The following is a 23,337-nucleotide window of genomic DNA, read 5'->3' as shown; positions in this document are numbered from 1 at the left end:
TTGGCTATGGCACACTTGGTCCCTTCATCCAAGTCATTAAGATAGATTGTAAATAGTTGAGGGCCTAACACTGATCATTGTGGCACTTCACTAGCTACAGTTTGCCAACCTGAAAATGGCCCATTTATTCTGATTCTGTTTCCTGTTAGTTAGCTATTCCTCTATCCATGCAAATACATTAACCCCTATAGTAACGAGCTCTTAGTCTTCTGTGGTAATGTGGCACATTTTCAAATGCCTTCTGGAAGTTCAAATACACTACATCATTATCCATCCTTCTTGTTCCATCCTCCAAGAACGCTAACAAATTTGCGAAACACTATTTCCCTTCTATTAAACCATGCTGACCATGTTGGTATCATGATTTTCTGCTGCTACTTCCTTAATAATGGACTCCAGCATTTTTGCAATGATAAGTGTTAAGCTAACTGGCCAATAACTTCCCGTCTCCCTCCCTCCCTTCCCTGAACAGAGGTGTTACGTTTGCGGTTTTCCAATCCCCTGGGACCTTTGCAGAAGTTGGAGGATTTTAGAAGATTATAACTAATGCAATAACTATCTCTGCAGGCACTCTTTTTAAGACCCTTGGATACAGGCCGAGGAGACTTGTCAGCCTTGATTCCCATTTGTATTCCCATTATTTTTCCTTTAGTGACAGTGATCTTTGTGACACTGTTTTAATTTTTCTTCCCTTTGCCCCTGGATTTTCTCCTATTATTGGGATGCTATTTGCGTCTTTTAGCGTCAAGGCAGATACAAAAATTGTTCAAAGCCTCTGGCTTCCATTATTGATTCCCTGGTCTCATCCTCTTAAGAGACCAACATTTACATTAGCTACTCTTTTTTTCCTTTTTCTAAACTTGTAGAAGCTCTTGCTGTCTGTTTTTATATATTTCTTGCTAGTTTACTCTCATTCTAATTTCTTTTTATTTTAAAAAAGTCATTCTTTGGGAAAAATGTTGTATACCATGAAACTTCACAGCATTGTATGCCTTTTCTTCAAATTTGATACCACACTTAACTCACTTTTGTTAGCCACATATGGTGCATCCTTCATGTAAAGTCTTTGTTTCCCAATGGAATATATCTTTGTTGAGATAATGAGCCAAAGGAGGAGATATTAGGAAGGGTGACAAAGTTTGGTAAAGATGTGGATTTTAATGAGGGCCTTAAAGGAAAATCACATTGGGAGAGGTAGGGCCTTTTATTACAGGTTAGTCTGATACGTAGCATGATTTTTGACCAATTGTTGGCCACTTAAGAACTACTTCCTGCCCAGCCTGAATTTTGAGGCTGGTGGGAGGAGTTGAGGGGCAGGGAGGGAAGCCTGGCAGGTCACCCTGTTTGGGGATCAGGTGGAAAGGTCAGGGGGATGGGGGAGGGGTGTGGTGCAGGGGTGCCTCCCTCAAGGGCCCCCTTTCTACATTAGGTGCCTGCCCCCAATGTGTACCTCTTATGACTCCTCTCTTTCCCCCTGTCCTCTCGATCAAGATCGACTGGCTACCCTGATTCTTTTCTTGAAAATAGAAGACATGCAGGGATATGATAGAATTTTAATATAATGAAAGGTTTGGGCAAATTGGGCAAATTGGCAGATTGTATTTATATAGCATTTATATAGCACCTTTTTTGATATAATAAAACATTCCAAGGTGAATTAGAAAACAATTATTCACACAGAAGGCAATATTAGGATAGATGGGCCAAGCTTGGTTAAAGAGTGTCTTAAAGGAAGTAGCAAGATATTGTGGTTAAGTAAGTTTGTGCTGTGCACAGAATGTAAGCATGAAAAATGGTACTTCAAAGTTAAGGACGGCAAAAAAAACACAGGAAACATCTTTACTAAAGTCTGTGGTATTGATTAGCAATATAAGGGTGGGGGTAGGGGTGGCGGCACAGTTGGGGAGGTAGGACAAAAAATTTTCTGGGCTTTAAGCTGGAACTGACCAGCCTCTTACCAACAAATAGGATACAGGGTGTCAGATGTGTACCAACAGAATACTGTGGATAAGTCAGATGGTCATCTTCTTGAAACTGTACTATGTCACATGCAGATAAAGAAAATCATGATTCAGCACCTTGGCCAGGTCCCTATCTTCAGTTTCCAACAAAATCATGGATGGGGCAGAACTTTCAACATTAGGGGTGTAAAATGGATGATGTTGGATCACCTGCCCATTGTACACTCCATCTGAGTTTCCCTTCCAGGGAAGAGATAATATGGTGAGGTGTGTAATGGGCGGTCAATCCAGTATCAGCTATTTTACTCTCTCGTTGAAGTTGAAAACTCTGGCAATGAACACACTTTTTTTTGAATGAACTGGAAATTAGTCCGGTGTGGGTGACTGACTCTGCAATTATCAGAGTCAGATTGTTATTAATCTTTGGAATTCTCTTTCCCCAGAGATCAGAGAAGACCTTGTCAGTGAATATATTCAAGGCTGAGTTAGACAAATTTTTGATTTATAAAGGAGTTGAGGGTTATGGGGGACAGGCAAGAAAGTGGAGTTGAGGCCACAATCAGATCAACCGTGATCTAAATGAATGTCCGAACAGGCTCGAGGGGTCAAATAGCCGCCTCCTGCAATGCATTTCCCAGTAAGTGTGTAAAACTGTGCAAATAGAGTTGATCAAAGCTTAATTGTTGAGCACACCTAGTAGGGCACAAAGTCAATGCCAATTTAAATGGAATGAAACAAGCTAGGTATCAAAGTAAGGTAGTGAATATATTCATGTTACCTACTTGTAGCGTGTAGTATATTAGTTCTGAGCCAATAACACACATGGTTTAGAACTTTTTCATGCGGCTAGTAATATGGTTTCCTGAAGGATTATTTATTCTATTGTTTCACTTTAAAGTTTTGATTTTTGGTGATGTGGAACCTCTCCTCAAATGACTTGTAAGTGTTGATAATTATTCCCAAATTTCCCCCTCATCAGTATACAAGATAAATGGAAAATGGAAGAAGTTCAAATAATTCCTCAAGTTATTAAATCATAGACAATAAATCCTGCAATTAGATTCTTAAGGCTATGATAACACTATCTCTGACTAGATTTCTTTCTCCATAAATTAACTTCCTCCCTTTTAAAATGTAATTTCCATTTTAATTTTGGGAGGATAGAGCCAGCACTAACCTCCTGACAATGTTTCTCTTTACATTAGCTTGAGTTCAAGGGGGTAGCTCAAATTCATGGGGTGGCTCAAATTAACTTTTTGTTCAGGCTTTCCTCTTATGAGTAAACCATTAACTTTTCTCTCTTGGAGTATCCATACCATCATCTCCCATAAAAGGTGACTTATCTGAAGTGGATTTATCTGTCTTTTGAACCTTTATATGAATAAGACTCCAATAATGCAGAAATTAGATGAATCAACTAACTTATGAGTCTCTGCTTGAAGATGTGAATGATTTGAAGAACTTCGATTATACCACATGTGACGCGTCAGGACAGTTTCAATAATCCTAATGGTAATTAATTAAACTGATGTCCATGGAACATTAAACTGCTATTGATTTTATTACTGGGCTTATAACACGTTCAAACGCTTGAAGCTGATTAACACGATTGACATGAGAGTTGAATGAAGTACTTGGCCTCTTGCTATTAATGCAAGTGCCCTTTTTGAAGAGGAAGGCAAGTGAAAATTCTAATAGAAGCAAATATTTCTGTTAATAGATTGAAGATACAAAGTTAGAACCTGTTCAACCATTTTGATGTGTAACAGGAGCACAAAACTATGATAGTCGAGATGTTAATTGGTTATTTTTGGAGATTTTCCATTTTTAGTACAAGTTTAAAGGTAGATGCAATGGGATCGTCAAAAGTGTGCTTGACAATTTGTTTCCCTTCTGGAATTTAATTGTTGCTCTTATAAACAAGGTATTGTATTATGCAAAGTAATGTAACATGGTAAATTACTTTGTATTCCACAAAACTGCTGGTAATCATTTCAACTCTTGATGTAAATAGGGCCTCTTAAACTTCTATATGAATCCTTCAAACAGTCCTCAATGTATTACTGGTAGGGATACCTTTGATTTCAGCATGACTTCCACTCTTGGTTCCTAAATTTTTAAAGTAATATTTTGCTCTTTGTTTTATAAATAATTGATCAGCATGAGATCATTGTATTACTCTTAGGTTGATCCTGGCTTTCAAATCTGGGTGACGGTGTCATAGGGATAATGTTACTGGGCTAGTAATCCAGAGACCTAGATTAATGGCCTGGGGCCACTGCTTCAAATCCTATCATGGCAGCTCATGGACTTTCAATTCAATAACATCAGGATTGTCATCAGAACCCATCTGATTGACTAATGTCCTTTAGGGAAGGAAATCTGTCATCCTGATCCAGTCTGGCTGATGGGTGACTCCAGGTCCATAACAATGTTGTTGACTCGTAGCTGAAATGGCCTATTAAGCCATTCAGTTCAGGGGCAACTAGGGATGGGCAACAAATGCTAGACTTGCCAGTGATGCCCAAGTACCCATCAAAGAATGGGGGAAAAAAACAAAAATTGGAAATGATGATGGCCCCATAAAAACTAATAAATCTCAGGCTGCCCTGATGTCCTGTTTCTCTCTCCCTCTCCCATCCCTGCTCCTACAACCAGCCGCTGCCCTTCACTTGAATGTCTTTTCCATAAATATGCATGAGTCAGGCTGGTATTGCAGTCTTTGCTTTATGTTTGGCAGGAGAAAGACTATCATCTTTCCACCCCTTGGCTAGGGTTGGCAATTTGTGCACAAAAGAGAGTGCTCTATTTAATGCAGGTTGCTGCATTATGCTCTGCACCTTTACTTAAGCCAGAGAAAGTTAAGTGTTGACTACAGCATGAGTTATGTCTAGGGTACATTTATTGTTCACCTAAAATTGTTTTGTGTCAATAGTTTACTATATGACCATTCTTGACACACAAACATTGCTTTAATTTGAGTTAATGCGTTCAATATAAAAAAATCAGATTGAACAGAAATGATTATTCAGTAATCTATAGAGCTCCTGAAGAAACCATATAGATAATCGTTGTTAATACTTTGCTATTTGTAATCATCTGCAGGTCTGAATGGTTTGGGCATCTTTGATTTTAACACACAAAATCTGCTTTATATAAATCATCTATAACTCCCTCTAAGTAGGGAAATCAGAATCTTGTCTATGCTATAATTGCTCTTAGAAAAAGTATTTTGTTTTTTACCCTGGTTCATAAAATTCTTTAGTGGCTGGAAAATTCACCTAAAAGGGTTTAGATGAATGCCCAGATAGATAGTGTTGCCATGGGATCCCCTCTTGGCCCAGCTCTCACCAACATCTTTGTCCGTTTCCACAAAAAATGTGTTTTCAATGGAATGACATCTAACCTCCTACCCCATGCAAATTTCCAATACGTTTGCTTTATTTGAATTCGCAGCTGCTTGTATGAAATTCATTACACACTTTAATGGACTCAAATTCACCTTTTGAAGTGGAGCAGTCAAATGAGATCCTTTTCCTTGATGTGCTAGTTGAGAAATATGCCAATAGGTTCTCGACTACTGTCTACCACAAAGCCTACCTTCACTGGTCAATATACACGTTGGGATTCCTACAGTTCCATGAGCTACGAGGTTGGCCTTATCAGAAATCTCGTAAGTAGGGCCAGAGCTATTTGCTCACCATGCAAGTTTGAAGCTGAAATAGGGCACATCAAAGCTACCCTGCAGGATAATGGCTACCCTGATCAGATCATTGTTTTCTGTATATCGTGAAAATTCATGGATGGGCCTAAGGCTGCCACATTTGGTCTGGAAAAGTGCCCAGTCTACCTCAGGTTACTCTGGAGGAGTAAGGTCTTTCAAAAATTTGAGCAACGGGAGAAGTTAGCCATTTCATGCTGCTACTACACAATAGCAACACTAGCGGTATTCTCCACTAACAGGATGTCAAGCCAAAAAGACGTTCTGCCTATCACAAATGAGTAATGTGGTATATGAATTTCGATGCTGGTGTGATGTCGGGTGTGTAGGCCGTACACCCCAATGGCTGTTAGATCGTATCAAACAGCACCTTTCTTCCACTGTTTGCAATAGGCAAAGTACTGACCGTACTCAACCAGCCTGTGCTTGCAAAACTCAAAACATGGAATCACATCTAATGTTAGACACTGTTTGGACAAAACACTTGCTAAACAATACTGTGAAGAATTACACTGACAACCAATTTATGATTATTAGTTGGGCTTGCAGCGTGGCTCACTTACGTGTGCAAGAAGCTGCATTTATTCACACACAGGGCCCAGTACTTTGCAGACAAGAGGAGTATGTCCAGGCATTGTGCCTTTTTCAACTGAACAAAAGCTTGGGGGGGTGGGGGGGGCATACATTCCCTGGTTCATTCCCCACGCCAGTGCCTTGACCAATCGGAGTCAACCTGCCTGGTTTGAATTTAAACAAAAGCTTCGCAGTTTATTATTCCCTGGTGCAATCTCTATGGCAACACCTCTACCAGTGTCCACTTGCCAACTGATCAGCACTCTGTTCTCATGCAGTATAAATTGTTATTCCCTTTTACAATTGGTATTCATGCATCTGTCCTGATGAGTGCAAGATGAAATGCTTTGATAGCTTGTCTCTTCAGCAATACTCCCAAATTACTATTAGTGTTTAATTCTATTGCTGTTTAGCATTTACATTCTGCTCATGTGGAATTTTAGGCCCTCAAAATGATGCACCTTTGATTCTGTTTAGGCCCCATTAAAAGCTTTGAGCCCTATTGTTTTACAGGAATATTATATACTTGTTTTTTTTTATCTTGTTTTGAATTCTATTAAGTTGCCCTGTATTTCAATGTGATGCAATTTTCCAGACAGGTTCCAAATACTTTTTTTGTCTCATCAAAATGTAAGCCTGGGCAACATCTTGAAGCAACTGGAATTTTTAAAAAAAGATGACAATGCTTTCCCAATGACCAACTTGCCCACATTCCACCCTCCATAAACATGAAGTTTTCCAAAACTCTGCCTATGTCTCAACTCAAGTCCAATTCACCTATCACCCCTGTGCTTGCTGACCTGAATTGGCACCCACTTAAGCAACACCTCAACATTAAAATTCTCATCCTTGTTTTCAAATCCTTCCATGGCCTCCCGCCTCCCTATCTATGTAATCTCCTCCAGATATATCCATGCTCCTCTAATCCTGGCCACTTGAACTTTCTGGTTTTATTTGCTCCAATGATGGCTGTTTGTCCTGCTACCAAGGACCTAATTTCTGAAATTCTTTCCTAAACTTCTCTGTCTCTTATATCCCTCTCCTCTCCTCTTAAAAGCGGTTTAAAACCTACTTCTCTGAGCAAGCCTTTGGCCATCTGCCCTAATATTGCCTTAGCTGACTTAGTCTCAAATTATAAATTTCAAATTTATAATATTCCTGTGAAGCGCATGTAAAGTTGATGTTAAAGGCGCTATAGAAGTACAATAATTGTTCTTGTGTACAATAGTAGGTGCAGAAGATAGTGTTGATGGAATCCCCTGGTTGAAGAATTCAAGGATTTGTTTTGTAACAAAGCACCCACTGATGAGATCCTCTGCGGCTATTTAGGTTGATTGTTCCAAACTGCATTGGAAAAGAAGTGTTCATCTAGAGGTGTTATTGGCAGGCAGCTGGTTTAAAAACAGCGTTAAGCCACAGCTGAAAGCCCTTGTCTCTTTGCTCACCTTTACATTTAACTAGGAAAGGCGAAACTATTTGTGAGGCTGCAGATTCTAAACTCTGAAAGTTGACATTATCTGATTTCTCTTGCGCCCTCCCCGCCTTAGTCTCTGGAAAAGCATTTCAGCTTCCGTCTACAACTCTGCTTCAAAGCATAACAAGAACATAAAAAGAAGCAGGAGTAGGCCATTCGGCTCAGTGAGGCTCTGTCTTCAATGGCTGATCTGATTGTGGCCTTAACTCAGTTTTCCTGCCTACCCCCCAAATAACCCTTGACTCCCTTGTCAATCAAGAATCTGTCTAACTCCACCTTGAATATGTTCAATGACCCATCCCCCACTGCTCACTGGGGAAGAGAATTCTAAACGCGAACAGCCCTTGGAGTATAGCAAAGATCAGATGTTCACTATGTGAAAAATGGTTGGCAGAAGCTTGGGGCCTTGCCTAGTTCGGAGGCTGAATGTGTTGTAGCGCACATGCTGATTACCCTTCAACAATGCTCCTGGAGAACCACTATTACATAAATGGTTGTGTCACTACTTAGAATCTGATGGTATAATATTAGAAGATGTCTTGTCTTGTGGCATCGCTTATTGCGTTGAAACTTATATTGCTAAGTGGCCTGTTAAAAGTAGCTGCATTAAAGGCCTAATCCAGGTTGGCAACTAAGCATGGCCATTGTGTCATTAAAGGGCACTTAGACTGTTGAGTACCAGCTCCAAGTTTCTGCATTGAGTTTAATTCCAGTTCAATGTGCACATCCAGCATGTTCATAATAACAAGAGGGGTTGAGGGTACCATGTTGTTTGTGCGAGGCGAGTGGTGTAAATCAACCATTAAGTTATGGCGATTCATAACTCCCAGTATATCCCTTCTTCATCTCACCATTCTCATCAATTTGCCCTTCTGTGTGTCATGAACGCTAATTTTTACCAGCAAGATTTGGACATTATTCACCAGAGATGAGTCTAAAAGTATTTTCAGATTTAAAAACCTGAGAATGGTTTAAGTTATTAACTGGTTAATAGGTTATAAATTAACTTGCGGGCTTATGTTATTTTCTGCTTGACTGCAAGTAATTGCATTTTAGTCACTCCCAGCTGTTTAGACAAATCTTATATAAACAGTGATTTAAATGAGGGATCACTCATTCATCTTTTTTACAAAACTATTCAATATTGACATTCCCATTTTAAAAAAAATACTGAACTATACCTTCCAGCTTTCCTTCAATTAGTTTTGTCATAAAACTAAGTGGATATTGTTAGAATCTGGATAGAAGGAATCTGACAAATTGGATGGATGAAATGCTGGTTGCATATCACCGGATGATTGCAGAATCTGCCTCAGGCTGTTGATTATAACTTTGGCCAAGGAGAGGCTTTGAAAGTGATGACAGCCTCACTGATATATTAATATATGTGTTTGGAAGAAAAATTTGTAGTTGGATGTGGTGCTTTTTTGATGTTTATCAATCCTAAATTGGATTCCCAAAATTGCAGGCACTGATGGGGGAACATAAGCAATTTTTCAAGTGCTAAGTGGTTTGCCTTTTTCCTTACTTCTTGGTAGGTTCCCCTAATTGTGTTTTTTGTTTATAAATCCTTGATACTTTGTCTTTGGCGAAGCAGATTTCCTCACTTCTGATTCATACATTCCCAGAATCTTCAGTTCTGATGTGCAGGAGTTGTCAATCAACTATGAGTCACATGAAAAAAAGTACATGCAGATGGCTATCTATTTCCAATTCTCCCCTTTGCATTTGGTCTGGAAGTAATGTAATGACCACAGTGTGCCCATTGAGTAGCATCCTAATACCTTACCATGAGGACCTCAACACAGATGATAGGAAATTCTGCATCGGCTTAGATTGTGCTGTCATTTTGTAGAAATAAATTGAAAAAATTTCCAGGCCGAATCTTTTCGGCCAAGTTCCAGATATTGCTTTGCATCCAAATTCCACCTATTTCTGCTCTTCACATGGTCCATCTCTGACTCTTCCCTTTCCTTCCTCGATTTCTCCATTTCTGAGGATAGGCTATCAACCATTATTCATTATAAGATCACTGACTCCCACAGCTACCTCGACTACACTTCCTCGCATCCACTTTCCTGTAAGGCCTCCAATCCCTTCGTTATCAGCACTTCTAATGGATCGTTTTTTTCCTCAGCTGAGGATATTCCTCTAACGTATTTGATAGGGCACACAACTATGTTGGTACCATTTTCCACAATTCTCCTCTCACCCCATGCTGTCCCTCACAGAATTACAATAGGTTTCCCCTTGTCCTCACCTTCCACCCCACCAGCTTTTGTATTCGATGGATCATCCTTTGCCTTTTCAGCCACTTTCAGCATGATGCCAGCACCAAACACATCGTTCCCTCCCCTACCTTTTTAACTTTCCAAAAGGACTGTTCTCTCCGTCACACCCTGGTCCACTCCTCGTTCACCCCCAGCAACTCCTGCCCTTCTCATGCTATCTCTCCATGCAGGCAGTGCAAGACTATTTTTAACCTCCTGCCTCATCATTCATTACCCCAAACATTTCTTCCAGGCAGGAGAGTAATTTATATGTGCTGCTTTCAGTTTGGTATACCGTATTTGCTGCTCTCAATGCTGGCTGCTGTACATTAGGGAGGCCAAATGAAGATTGGGTGACCGCTTTGCGGAACACATGCCCCCAGGCATGACCCTGAGCTTCTCGTCACCTGTCATTTTAAATCTGCACCTTGCTCTCACACTGACTTCTTAGTCCTTGGCCTCTGGCAGTGTTCTAATAAAGCTCAGTGTACGTTCGAGGAACAGTTAGGCACTTTGCAGCCTTCTGGAATCAACACTTGAGTTCAACAATTTCAGACTATAATCTCTGCCCCCCATCCCCTGGCCCTTGTTGGTTTTACTCCAGTTTTCCCCTTTCTTTGCTTCAGATGGCAGCTGTTCATCATTTATGCCATTCACACCTCCTCTAGACTATTTTTTGGTCATTGCTTCTTCCATTACCATTCCCTTTTGGTCTTGTACCACCAACTCTTTTGTCATTTAATCTCTCCAGTCTTCCATGATTACAGACCACCCCTTTGTTCTTTTTTCACCCTCCCCTTTTCACTCCTTAAAACCCATTTCATTTCTGACTCATCCCAGTTCTGATGAAAGATCATCCACCTGAAACATGAACTTAGTTTTCTTGCCAGAGATGCTGTCTGACCTGCTGAGGTGTTTCCAGCATTTTCAGTTTTTATTCCAGATATTAACTTTTTTTTTTAATTCATTCATGGGGTGTGGGTGTCACTGGCTAGGCCAGCATTTATTGCCCTTCCCTAATGGCCACCGAGAAGGTGGTGATGAGCTGCTGCTTTGAACCACTACAGTCCATGTGGTGTAGGTTAACCCACAGGGCTGTTGGGAAGGGAGTTCCAGGATTTTGACCCAGTGACAGTGAAGGAACGGCGATATATTTCAAAGTCAGGATGGTAAGTGGCTTGGAGGGGAACTTCCAGGTGGTGGTGTTCCCATCTACCTGCTGCCCTTGTCCTTCTAGATGGTAGTTTATTTATCTTTTGAGTTCAGATAGGTGACTGTTGCAGGGTGTTGGATACCACTGGATATTGTTCAGTAGGTATTAATGAAATCCTTGTAGTCTTAAGGTTAACTATGTATTTATTAATTACAAGAATTATGTGCATATATAAATATATAAATATATATATAGTAAAGGGTTCAAGCTAGGCGCTGTCTCCATGCTTGCTTGTGCACACAGCTCAGTCCAAAGTTAGGCTGACCCCTAGGTGCGGGTCATATGTTTTCTTATATCACTTGTGGGCGGTTCTGTACTCAGTCCCATGTTAACCCTATATGTGCCAGACGCTTTATGCCACAGTAACCTTAGCTTAAACTTATACATGAAAGGTACTTCAGAAGCACATTAAATTTTGAAGGCTTCTTTGGCAAACAACAGTAAGTGTTTCATTCCTATCAACTGGATTTTATTGATTGTTAAAAATGTAATCTAAACATTGTGATCGGAGTTGTTTGCTATTTATCTGGTCCAGTGCAGTGTTTCTTTAGCAATATGTTCTGTCTTCCTGCTGTATGGCCCAGTACCCCTCCAAATCTCTAAATGCTCAATCCCAAGTATTCATTTCCCTCCCATCTCAACCCCAATTGTTCACTGTCCATCTCCATATAACTTGATTACATCTAATATTGACTTTGCCTTGTCACCAGCTTACTCACTACCCCAATTTCCGCAAAATAAGTACCTTCCCTCAACTATTCAATGTTCCTATATTGCTCAACTCACCCTAAATCAATACTTCATGCTAGTTATTTTCTGCTAGCCCTATAAACTGCTTGCACAGCATCTCCTCAATCCTCATTCTAGGCGAAACGCTCCCAAATAACTTTTTTCATCCTCCTTTCAGAAGATCCACTTGGTAATAAAGCTGTGTCCCTTGCAGGATCTCCTCTCTCATGCCCCCTCTGCCCAGTCGTCATTTTGTTTCACACTCATTCAGATGGGAATCTCTTTCTTTCTCATTTTACATTTCAAAAAAACTGCAAAGACAGCCATCACCAGAGAGTAACTAAGCTTATTGACTTATCTAACTTCGAATTGTCCTTGCCAATCACATTTCATGGTCTCGTCTAACCTGTAATCACTCCATGCATCGACATCAGGAATGTGGAACATTGCACCATGGTCTGACATGGTTACACGTCTACACTGCAGCACAAGAATAACAGTGTGGATTAGGTGATATAATCAAAATGGTAACTCCATTTGTATTTTTTTTTAAATTTTATATTTTATTGCAAATGGCTGAAATTCTATTAGTTTGCATCATTTTGCAAGTTTGGCCCAAAAGGTGTTGATGTTCAAAGCATATTTGAGCAGTACAATTTTTCTAGCACACAGTACTATGTTAGAAATATTTCTTATAACAGGACAGCTGCAGATTAGTTTCATTGTTTATATTGTCTCCCTCACAACAAAAAAAATCATACATGCTGAGTAGATAGATCTTTTAAAAAAAATGCTGAAGACCGTGTTTTTGATGTGAAGATATTATTTGTGTGTGTAATTGGGCTATATCAGTGGAAAATGTTTAGTCTCCAGCAATAAGTAAGCCAAAATGCTATATTTGTTTCTAGGGTCCAATCTAGAAAAACACTTGCTTCTCTACCTCAAAGCAATCTCTTACAAATTTTTAAATCCTCATCCATGTAATCCTCCCATTTTCCTACTAGACTTTCTCTAACTCGCTGTGATTGTTATTGCAGGCAATCTGTTGATTGTCAAATCAGAATTTATAAAGTTCATCAACTTTCAATCTTGTTAAATGTATTGTGGCAAATTTGGCTACAAGAGATCAGTGGCCACATGTTGCATAAAGTTCCTTTTAGCACAGTTAAATCTATGAGACCCAAATAACTTGCAAGGTAAGCGCTCTGAAACTATGGATACTTGCAAATTATAAGCTACAGAAAGCCCTCAATGCCCCAAACCCTTTTACAATTTGAAACATGAGTGATGGCTGTTGGAAAGCAGTTATATCTGAGACATGCACAGAGGTGGAATCGCTGGCCATTCCTGTTTGCAGCTTTCTTTCTACCCCTAGGTCAGCATGAGGTAGCAGCAAGTTTTGTGAAAGGAAAGAAGGCTTCTGTGGGATGGTGAACCTTTTGTCCAGCATACATAGCGGCAGAGAAACTGCTCTTATCTCTGGGATTGAATTCTTGCATGACTTTTTGAAGGGAAAGAAGGGCAGCTTTCTGCCACCATGGAAACTGGTTAAATAACGCATTCCACCGAATGTTTACATTGCATTCAGCAACCATTTTGAAGATTTTTTAAAATTAAGGAACAAAGAAAAGTACAGCACAGGAACAGGCCCTTCGGCCCTCCAAGCCTGCACCGATCATATTGCCTGTCAAATTAAAACATTTTGCACTTCCGGGGTCCGTATCCCTCTATTCCCATCCTAGTCATGTATTTGTCAAGCTGCTTCTTAAACACCACTATCGTACCTGCTTCCACCACCTCCTCTGGCAGCGAATTCCAGACACTCACTACCCTCTGCGTAAAAAAACTTGCCCCGCACATCTCCTCTAAAGTTTTCTCCTCTCACCTTAAATCCAAGTCCCCTAGTAATTGACTCTTCCACCCTGGGAAAAAGCTTCTGACTATCTACTAGGAAACAAAGCTGATGTCAGTCCCTAAGAATTCATAATTTGCAGGTCTCGCTGTAATCGTCTCGCTAGTCAGTCAACCCCTGTTCAATCTTGGTGGTGGACAAAATGATTTCTGTCACTGAATACCCCACCCTCCCTAAAAAGCAGCTTCTGAACCTTGCACATTATACACAGCTGTCACCACTGGGGGGAAACCTGGAGTAAGATCTCCCTGATCAGGATGAGTGAATATTTCTCAACCTCGTTCCAAGCATGGAGTTGATTTTCAGTATGATGTGCCAGAATGCATTGTGTAGCTTGAATCAAGCATGAGTGACACTTAAGATTGTTGTAGCAAAGTTGTGAATGAGTGAGAATTATATCGCAGTTTACTGGGGTTAATCCTGCAGTCCTATTCGTAAGGGTGCATCTCAAGTTAATGGATTGTGTGGATGTTTGCTGCAAACGAACCTAGTTAGACAAAATCCAGGTCGATGATTCAGTGCAACTCTGAAGGAATTGTGATTAAAAAGCCCTTGACCTTAAATGTTAACTCTGTTTCTTCTCTCTGCAAATGCTGCCAGACCTGCTGAGTGTTTCCACCATTTTCTATTTTTATTTAATTATGGGCAGGTTGAACACTGTAATCATTTTTTTTAAAAAGTCTTTACATTTGCCATCTCGATTGCTAGTGCATCAGTTAAGTATTTTGGCTTCACCACTCCCAAAAGCTGAAATATTATGTAAATTCTATATCTCATGATGTCAACCAATGAAGTTTTTTTTTGTAGAAGTTGTACATGATTCACACGGTTCTATAGGGACATGTTACCACCCACTTTATGCAAGTTGATTTTTATTTGGTGTTTGTTGCGAGAGCAATCTGCTTCAGAGTTTACTCACCACAGTTCCTTTTAACTTAATGGCACTTCTCAGCTTATTTTGTTCCCACATGCAGTGTGTCATTTTTAGTTTTGGTTTTCCTTTCCAGTTCAGATTTTAGAAGGGTTCAGGGTATGGCCTGATAGAATGCATCATGTCCAGAGACAAAAGCATTTGATATATGGCTAATGCCATTTTTAAAATTGAGGTCATCACTTCTTCCTCTGGTCCATACAAGAGATAATATTCAAGTATTCTGTTACATTGCATGCACATCTAACCACAAATGCCAGCAGAAAATTAGGAATGGTTTTTATTCCAAATCGTTTTGACCTTTTTGACCGGCTTTGTTCTCCTCACTTGAGTTTCTGTTCATGAAGTTAGCCCAAACCTTACCCGGTACCTTTCCAAGTGCAGATAAGATGTGATTGGTCAGCAAAAGATCCACGATCTAATATTGGACTGACAGGGAAGAAGTAATTTCAAGCGCCCCTCCAGACATGTTATGCATTGGATATATCATACTGAATCAAGCTTGAGCACACTCCACCTAATGTTTATTAGCATCATCTGCCCAGGCCTCTTGCAGCCAGTAACAGTTTCCCTTTTGGGTTGAAAAGAGTTACAATATAACCAGAGGCAAAAATGGCATTGACTTGTGTCATTGTCAAGATAGACATTGGAATTGGAATGAGCAAGTGCTTTATATAGTATTCACTGACGCATGAGCATGGAACCTGCACTCTTAGAACACGCTCCAGTGGGGGATAATGTATCAAACTTGCGTTGGAACAAACATTACGACTGTCAGGTTATTGAATGTAGAGACTCCAGAGGTGAGCAAATGGTTTCACTTGAGGATTCCTTCAAATTTAAAGTAACTTGTTTTCTGAGGACAGTGAGTGTATTTGGTCAAGGGGCCCTCCTGAATACAGAATGCCAATGTTACTACTCCCCAAGTTAAAGGAGTGAGAGTTTTATGTTTTGGTCTAAGATGTGGGGCTTTGGTCTGATCCTGCATCTCTTGGTCCCCAGCTATTGCATTGTGGAGAAAGAAATCCAGCTTGGTCAACTCTCTACCAATCATCCAATAAACTGGCTTGCTGCAGCCAACACTGCAATTTTTATGCAAGAATTGGGGTATTCTACAAAATTATTAGGTTTGCAGCTGTGGGACACATAAATCAATATAAAAATCTTCGCCCTGACTTTGTCATCAAGGTATTGTTGGAAGTAGCATTCCTTTTGAGGTAACTGTTACAGCATATTCACTGTTAAATGCACAACTGTTTGGTTTGGATTATTTCTGCAAATACCACCATTCAGCAACAACTTGTATTTGTTTTGAACTGAGCAGAAACACAAATAAACCTTTTACTTATAGGAGTATCTTTCTTTCTTTGGGTAAGGTTAAGGTGAAGCTTGGCTCTGGGCTAACCAAGCAGTGGAAGCTAGTCACTTAATTTTTTACAATTCTGCTTTTGGAGATTTGATAGAGGTGTTCAAAATCATGAGGGGGCTGGATTGAGTAGCTGGGGAGAAACTGTTTCTGCTCATAAAAGGATAGGGAACAAGAGGCCACGGATTTAAGTGATCTGCAAAAGATGCAAATGTGGTGTAAGAAAAAGTTTTTTCACAGAGCGAGTGGTTCATGTCTGGAAGGGACTGCCTGGAAGTGTGGTGGAGGCAGGCTCACTTGAGCCATTCAAGAGGGCATTTTTCTAGTCAAACAATCATCCAATGTGCAAGGGTACAGGGAAAAGGCCGGAGAATGGCACTAAGTCAGAATGCTCATTCGGGGAGCCGATGCAGATGAGATGGGCGGAATGGCCTCCTCCAGAGCTGTACCGATTCTGTGATTTGCAATTTTTGCTTTCTTTGGTTTAGTAAGCGAGGTGTAGATTTGTATCATTCAGGGTGTAATTTATAGGGAATCCAGACCTTGTTGCATTCAAATTAGCTGCTTTGTTTCCTACATTACAACAGTAACCGCACTGCCGAAGCATTTCATTGGACGAAAAGAGGTGTATGAATGCAAGTTGTTCTACTGCATTTACTATTGGGTCTTGTGCACAGTATTGTTGAGGGGGTGGGGGAGAAAGAGTGGCTCATTTCAGTTATGTAATGCCGTCTGAAATTCGAGGGTCTAAAGCTTGAAGAGGAGTTGGAGACATTGAACTGAAGAAAAGAGCATCACAAAAGGATTCATGCAAAATGCAAGCACCCCAATGCTGATGAAACAAAAGCTGTTGAAGGAATGTCATGTTGGCAGCATTTGGAAGAAAGTGTTGGAAATTCCCATCTGACTCAGCAGCTGCAGCTCAGTTGAATAGGACTGTTGTATGGATATGAGTAAACAGCAGCATTTATGCTAATTTGCTGATTCTTTTCTAAGTTCCAAGTGAGTGATCTGAAAGAAGGGTCTTTATCATCAGCTTGCTTTTGGCTACCACTATTCTCTTCATTATAATACAAAAAGATCACCTTTCTTAATCTGAAATGGTGACCAAAATGGCAGTCTATCATCAAAAATGGTGTGACGATCTTCCAGTCAACAAGGGCAGCCACTGAGAGACTGGAGAGGGCAAATGCTCCAGCCAACAAGCCCCCACAAGCTACCAGTTAACAGCTAATGTCCTTACTGAGGCTGAGTTAGGGCTCGTAAATCAGCTGTGAACCTTGATATCTCGCTCAAACCCAGTCACCCAGAAGGATAAATCATTTGAAACCTGAGGGATTGTCAATGATACAAAAAGATCCAGTAGTGGAGACGTCATTGCAAGACAATAACACTGTCACCAAAAATTCTATAAACCTCAGAACACTAAAAATAGCTTGTAAATGACACTGAGTCCAAGCATTTTAACCAGGAAACCAGTTATTTCTTGCTGCTTTATTCTGACTTCTGGTTAACCTTGAACTCCCTATTTCTCCTTGGGTTACAGCAGTTGAGACGCATCAGTTTCAGCACCGCTTCCCCTCAGTATCAGAATACTTTGTATTGTCCTGCTCAAGCAGTGTGACCTTCAACTAAATGTGAACAAAATTATGAAATCTGCGAATATGCATTGAATTATGTTAGGTATTTGCCACCCCTCCACCAGTTCCCAGCTTAAACCCACGTAACATACTGCATCAATTTATAATAGTTTGTCATTCACAGCAATTAAAATAGTTGTTAATCCCACATCCTAATGTAAATTCCTGGTATTAATAGGCCAGTTAGATCTGCAGTTTCTTTTGCCTCTATACAAACTGTGTTCGCTCTTTGAATCAAATTTAAGCAGGTGGTGTAAAGCTATTTCTGAAGGAGTCCCACCTTTTATTCAACTTCATGGTCACTTTGTAGGCCGTGTGAAGCCAGGTTTTTAAAAGGACCTGCTTGGATAAAAAGTTGGATTTAATAGACTCCTCATATTAAAATTGAACGTGTTGGTTTTATGTATAAATGTATAAAAGCTAGAGAATGGCATAAATCCTGCAATAAAATGTCCTTTCATATATGTGGTATACCAATGTCCTAAGACATGACCACTTTCTCCCTCTCCCTCTCAAAAAAAAGGCACCTTTGTGCTGGGTTCTACCTTATGCCATGCAAAGGCTGTTCTATGTGCTGAGACAGCAACATAAATGAAATATTTTAACTGGATAGAACGTTTCTGTTCACTTATGAATGACCATCTAACCTACTGAAGGCAGCAGCTTTTTGCAAATGAGGGAGCATACATCTTGCTACCCAGTTCCCTCAGCAAAAATTATTTCAGTTCATAAGTCTTTTTGATGTTTCTCTGAACATGCCCTTCAAATCTTTCTTACAGGGAGAACCTTACTGGAGAAGCTTTTTGGACAGCAGGAAAAGGCACAGCTTGCAGGCGAGCATGAGGAAGCTGAGAAACTTTGCTCTCGTATTCTGGCCATGGGTTTGCTACTTCCATTTGGGGACTGCTTCAGAGAACAATTTTGTGGAGAAGCGCCACAAACCACCACCAAGTTTGATGTGAGTTTCTTTTTATCCTGTGATATTTGTGCTGAATCTGGGACGTTCTGAATAAAACTTGCCTGGAAACTAATGCCTCAATGTTGGATAGAAATTTTGGTTTCAGTGTGATATATGGGGTGGGTGGGATGGGGGTATGAATGCTTTTGTGTGTGTGAATTACTGTGCTACTTAATTGAAGTACATGAACGTGGATCTTTAATGTGTGATGGTGATTTGCAAATCAACTGCTCGTCAGTGTGTGTGTGTGTGTGTGTATCCATGTATCTATACAACAGGGTTGTGGATCCTCCCAGGATTGTCTTGAAATCTCCAGCGATTTAATATTGAACTCTTGGGTACTGCTGCATGAAGAAAACGATAGGGGTATTAAAAGGAATTGTCTTTTTTCCCCTGTTTGATTTTGAACACTTTAGTTTTTAATATCAATATTGGAGTTGGGTGTGGCAGGTGTTGTAAGGGCTGTTTGACTGGTTGGGGCATTTGGAGGTTTGAGGCCATGTGGTTAAATCTCCAGGAATAACTTCAACCAGAGTTGGCAACCCAAATGTCAGTGATGTAATGATTAATTCTTTTCAATTGGTAATTTGGGTATTGTGTTTGTTTGTTATGACGTGGCAGATGATGTGTGCCAGGTGGATCAAATCCATGAAGGAAACTTGATCATACAGTCACAACTGTTTTGCAATTTGTATTCTATTTTGAGATGCATGCCCCGAATTCAGAAGTAATAAGACTACCATGACTTCAGAGGTTTTTAGAAAACTAGATTAAACATAAAAGATTTCAAGCATATACGCCTACAAATTACTGCTATAATAACTCCTAAAGCCCCTAATTAATCTGGCTTCCTGTTACACCCCCCTTAAGATAACAGTAAAAACAAATAGATTTAAATAGACCCAGGCAAAGCAATACAATACCCTGGACAGTGGAATTCAAAGTGAGTTTTCTCAGCTTCAGTTCCTGTAGACAGCAACTTGATGCACAGAGGCTGGAGGCTTTTCACACTTGCGTTAGATCATAGAATACCTTCTCCCTGCCACATAGCCTTATCTCCTTTATACATGTTTCTCCCCTTTTAATGCAAATGCCATTGTTCCAACATATCTTTGGAACTTCACTTTTCTCATTTAATATAAATCTTTTCTTAATGTTCATATTATCAGTAACCTTTGGGAAAGATAAACACACTGTTTGGCTTAGCTTCCTCTAGCTGATTGTAACATCTTACCATCGCTTTGAAATTCAAACTACCCTAATTTAATTATAAATGCAAATTTTCCTCACACCTTCTAAAACTTCAGCCATGTTTACATATTTAGCATTTCAAACCTAGCTTCTTGTTGATGGCTCAAAGCCTCTGGTCCAGCTGTCACCAATTCAATTAACACACGCGCGCGCACACACTCCACTATTAACCTACCTTTACAATAAATTGCAATAATATTGAGAATTATTAAATTTCCATGACTTTATTTTGCAAATCATGCTTAATAGCTTTGTTTATGTGGGCTAGGGTGGATTTATTGACTGTCATAAACAAGGGCTGAAGACTGTGATGGGAGCAATACTCCAATAATTAAACTAACAATTGAGTAACTGAATTGGAATGTGAACTGTTTAAAATGTGCTCGATAGCTAGAAAATGTGGTACCTAATAAGATCATTGAGGTGGGAGTAGTGGTTTCCAGTGGAAAATTGCTTCTGAACTGTGATTTGTGTAATGTATAATTCCCCCAGCAATTTGCCAAATATATAAACAAGGGTGATGATGTGAAGTCTTAAAACCAACTTTTATGCAAAACTGAAGTACAACACTTATCAAAAGTGTTATTCCTTTCCTGGCCAACCCCTCTCTGTGAAATCGGTCAATGGATCATGTCAAAATGTCATGAATTTGAGTATTGCGATGCACTGTGTTCAGCCTGTTCATTAGTTCATACTTAAATGATTATTTTGTTAGGAAGTTTGCTTAATCAACTAAAACTCTACCAGGTCACTAGCTCTAGCTCCATTATTTTTAAGCCTTAAGTGGCAGCAATGTGGAAACTGACCATTTGGCAAAATCATGATTGCCAGTGCTTTTAGTGGGGGAGAAGCAATGCAAACCAGCTTCCAAATGAAGTGGTGCAAAAGACCAAGGAAAATCTAGAGCCCCTTGAGAGATGGTGTAATTAAGTCACTTACTCCACAATTTCTTCTTTGTTTTGCACCATTTAATGCAGGTGTCACACCTAAAAGTCCCAAAGAGAGTCTAGGTCAGTAGGACAATTATCAAACTATGGCCTGTACAGTTTTTGATTTGTACCTTTGCACTAATACAGGAATTAAATGTTGTTGCTCTGGGCCTGAGGGAAAACTATAAGCGAACAGGTGCCTTTGTTTGATTATGAACGGTTCAAAAAAGGGAGAAAGCATTGATTATGGAGTTGCGGTAATGGCAATTGCCAGTATACAGATCAAGCAAGTGCTATTGAACCTTAAATCTCTGCTTTCTCCTTTCTCACATACTAATAGGCAGAATAAGGTTGACTAAAGTCTACAGCAGAAGCAGGGGCAGCTTATATGGCTGAGGAATTTTGAGGTTCCTGTTAGACTAAATACTAACTTCCTTTCCGATGACAAAGTGGAAAGCACTGTATACAGCTTCTAAAACAGCCAGAAAGCCTTAGCAGCTGCTGTACCCAGAGTAGCTTCAACCTGCCAAATCAAGAGCTCCCAAATAAGAAGGGACCTGCACTCACTTTTCCTGACTCCTCAGCTGCGGACTTGTGACAGAGATATTTTATGATGCAGGTCGGCACAGCTGGAACCCTTATTAACAAAGTGAAGCCTCACACGTCCTTGTCACTCTTTGATTTTTAATATATTTTGGAGAAGGCAGTTTGTCTGGAAATAGACATCCTATTGGCACCTGCTTCTTTTGAAAATCTAATGTTCAGCTCCAGAAGCTAAGGGTTATCTTCGGAGTTATATCGGTCTTTGTGCAATGGAAAGTTTAATCCTTCTTCCTTTTAATTTGCTGTCATAAGATCTAGAAATGTTTGTAGTCCATTTCAACATGAGAGATTTTGGCACTCTCGAGTGCAGGTCAGCCCTTTGGAGTCTGTAGAAGAGAATTTGTTGATATGAATGGAGGTCTAAATATGACACAATGACTAAAAGCTTCTAACTGACAGCCCAGTTTTTGAGAAGATGAGCCTTCCTTTGTCTCTGGTCCTATTAGTACTGTCGGAACTGTCTGGAGCTCTTGATTTGTGTGCTTGTGAGCTGCTTGTATTGATGATCACAATTTTGCCAGAACTTGTTCAGCAAAGGACTTAATGAACAGAAAAAGTTAACTATATGAGCAATCTTGTTCACAAAGTCATATTTCTATTTCTGGAGGATTGCATTATTGAAATAGAAAATATTTTCCAAGTAGTGATGTGATCACAGTTTGTCAAACATAGTTTTTTGCTTTTAGCAAATTGCGGTGAATGCTGGAGATCTGAAATAAAAACAAAGTGCTGGAAAAACTCAGGCCTTGCAGCACCTATGGAGAGAGCAACAGAGTTAATGTTTTGAAACCAAAGAAGAGTCATATTGGACTAAAAATGTTAACACTCTCTCTGTTTCTCGCTCCACAGATGCTGCCAGACCTGCTGAGTTTTTCCAGCATGTTTTTCTCTGTTTTCATTATTGTAATTTGCTACTTGTGACATTTAGTGTGAACTAGTTTCACTCCCTGAAGGAGGAAATCTCACTTAGCTTTCCTCTGGAGTTAAGCCAAAATACCTTTTAAATTTCCAGATGCCAAGCATATGCTCACTCTCCTATTGTGACTTTGGAACTATGTAGCAAGTTTACATCAGCCATAAATTGTCAGTTAAATATCTAATAATCTAGGATAGTTGTGGCACTATTGGTATAACTAATAAAATATGGTTATAAAGCGTCTTGGGACGTAACTGAGTTTGAGCTTTAGCTCCTCTATAATTGTGGAAAGCAAGACTATTCTCGTATTCCATCATGGTGAGACACCCCTGTCCGGACAGAAAGGGTTGTGTGGGAGATGGAAGGGATAGAAATTTTACATAGTGAGCCAAAATAGGCCTCTGCTGTCCAATTAATGGCCAGAGAATCACCATCTCAAACTTAGCATTGAGCAGCTGCTATAGAAAATTGGGAAACCGAATGTGCAAAAAAAGCTGCAATTCTGAAGGGAGATGCTTTTTTTTTTGAGTTGTATTTGGCCATAGTTTTTAACTGTCCCATCTGCTGAGCCAAGAATAACTTGATAAATATGGGCTATAAAATAGACGTTTAGTTGAACTGGGATTTGCGATGCCTTGCAATAAGTCAGACATTGAATAAATTTACATAGATTAACACGTTAATGTGTTTGTATGAAAACCTGCACCCAATGCCAATTGAGAGAGCCACCTTGGACTATTCATACATTCTTTTTCACACTAGCTCAAACTAGTTCACACTAATGCCACAAATAGCATGTCTGTGTTTAATCCCTGCCTATTAAAATTGGAACTAACATTTATTATATACTTTTGTAATAGGTGCAGTTTATAGTGAAAATGTATGCAATC

General features: G+C 39.8%; 1 protein-coding gene across 1 annotated transcript in view; it reads left to right on the top strand.

The window, feature by feature from the left end:
- The window catches only part of fmn2b (formin 2b), a 399,672-nt gene that overhangs the window by 15,693 nt on the left and 360,642 nt on the right, over positions 1–23,337 (top strand). The window contains exon 2 of the mRNA XM_078557267.1: positions 18,570–18,748. Coding sequence (XP_078413393.1) covers positions 18,570–18,748 — 179 coding nt within the window. The remainder of the gene's footprint in view (positions 1–18,569; positions 18,749–23,337) is intronic.

Source organism: Cetorhinus maximus, chromosome 14, assembly GCF_964194155.1.
Source record: "Cetorhinus maximus chromosome 14, sCetMax3.hap1.1, whole genome shotgun sequence".
Classification (NCBI taxonomy): domain Eukaryota; kingdom Metazoa; phylum Chordata; class Chondrichthyes; order Lamniformes; family Cetorhinidae; genus Cetorhinus; species Cetorhinus maximus.
This window is presented reverse-complemented; position numbering and strand designations above follow the sequence as displayed.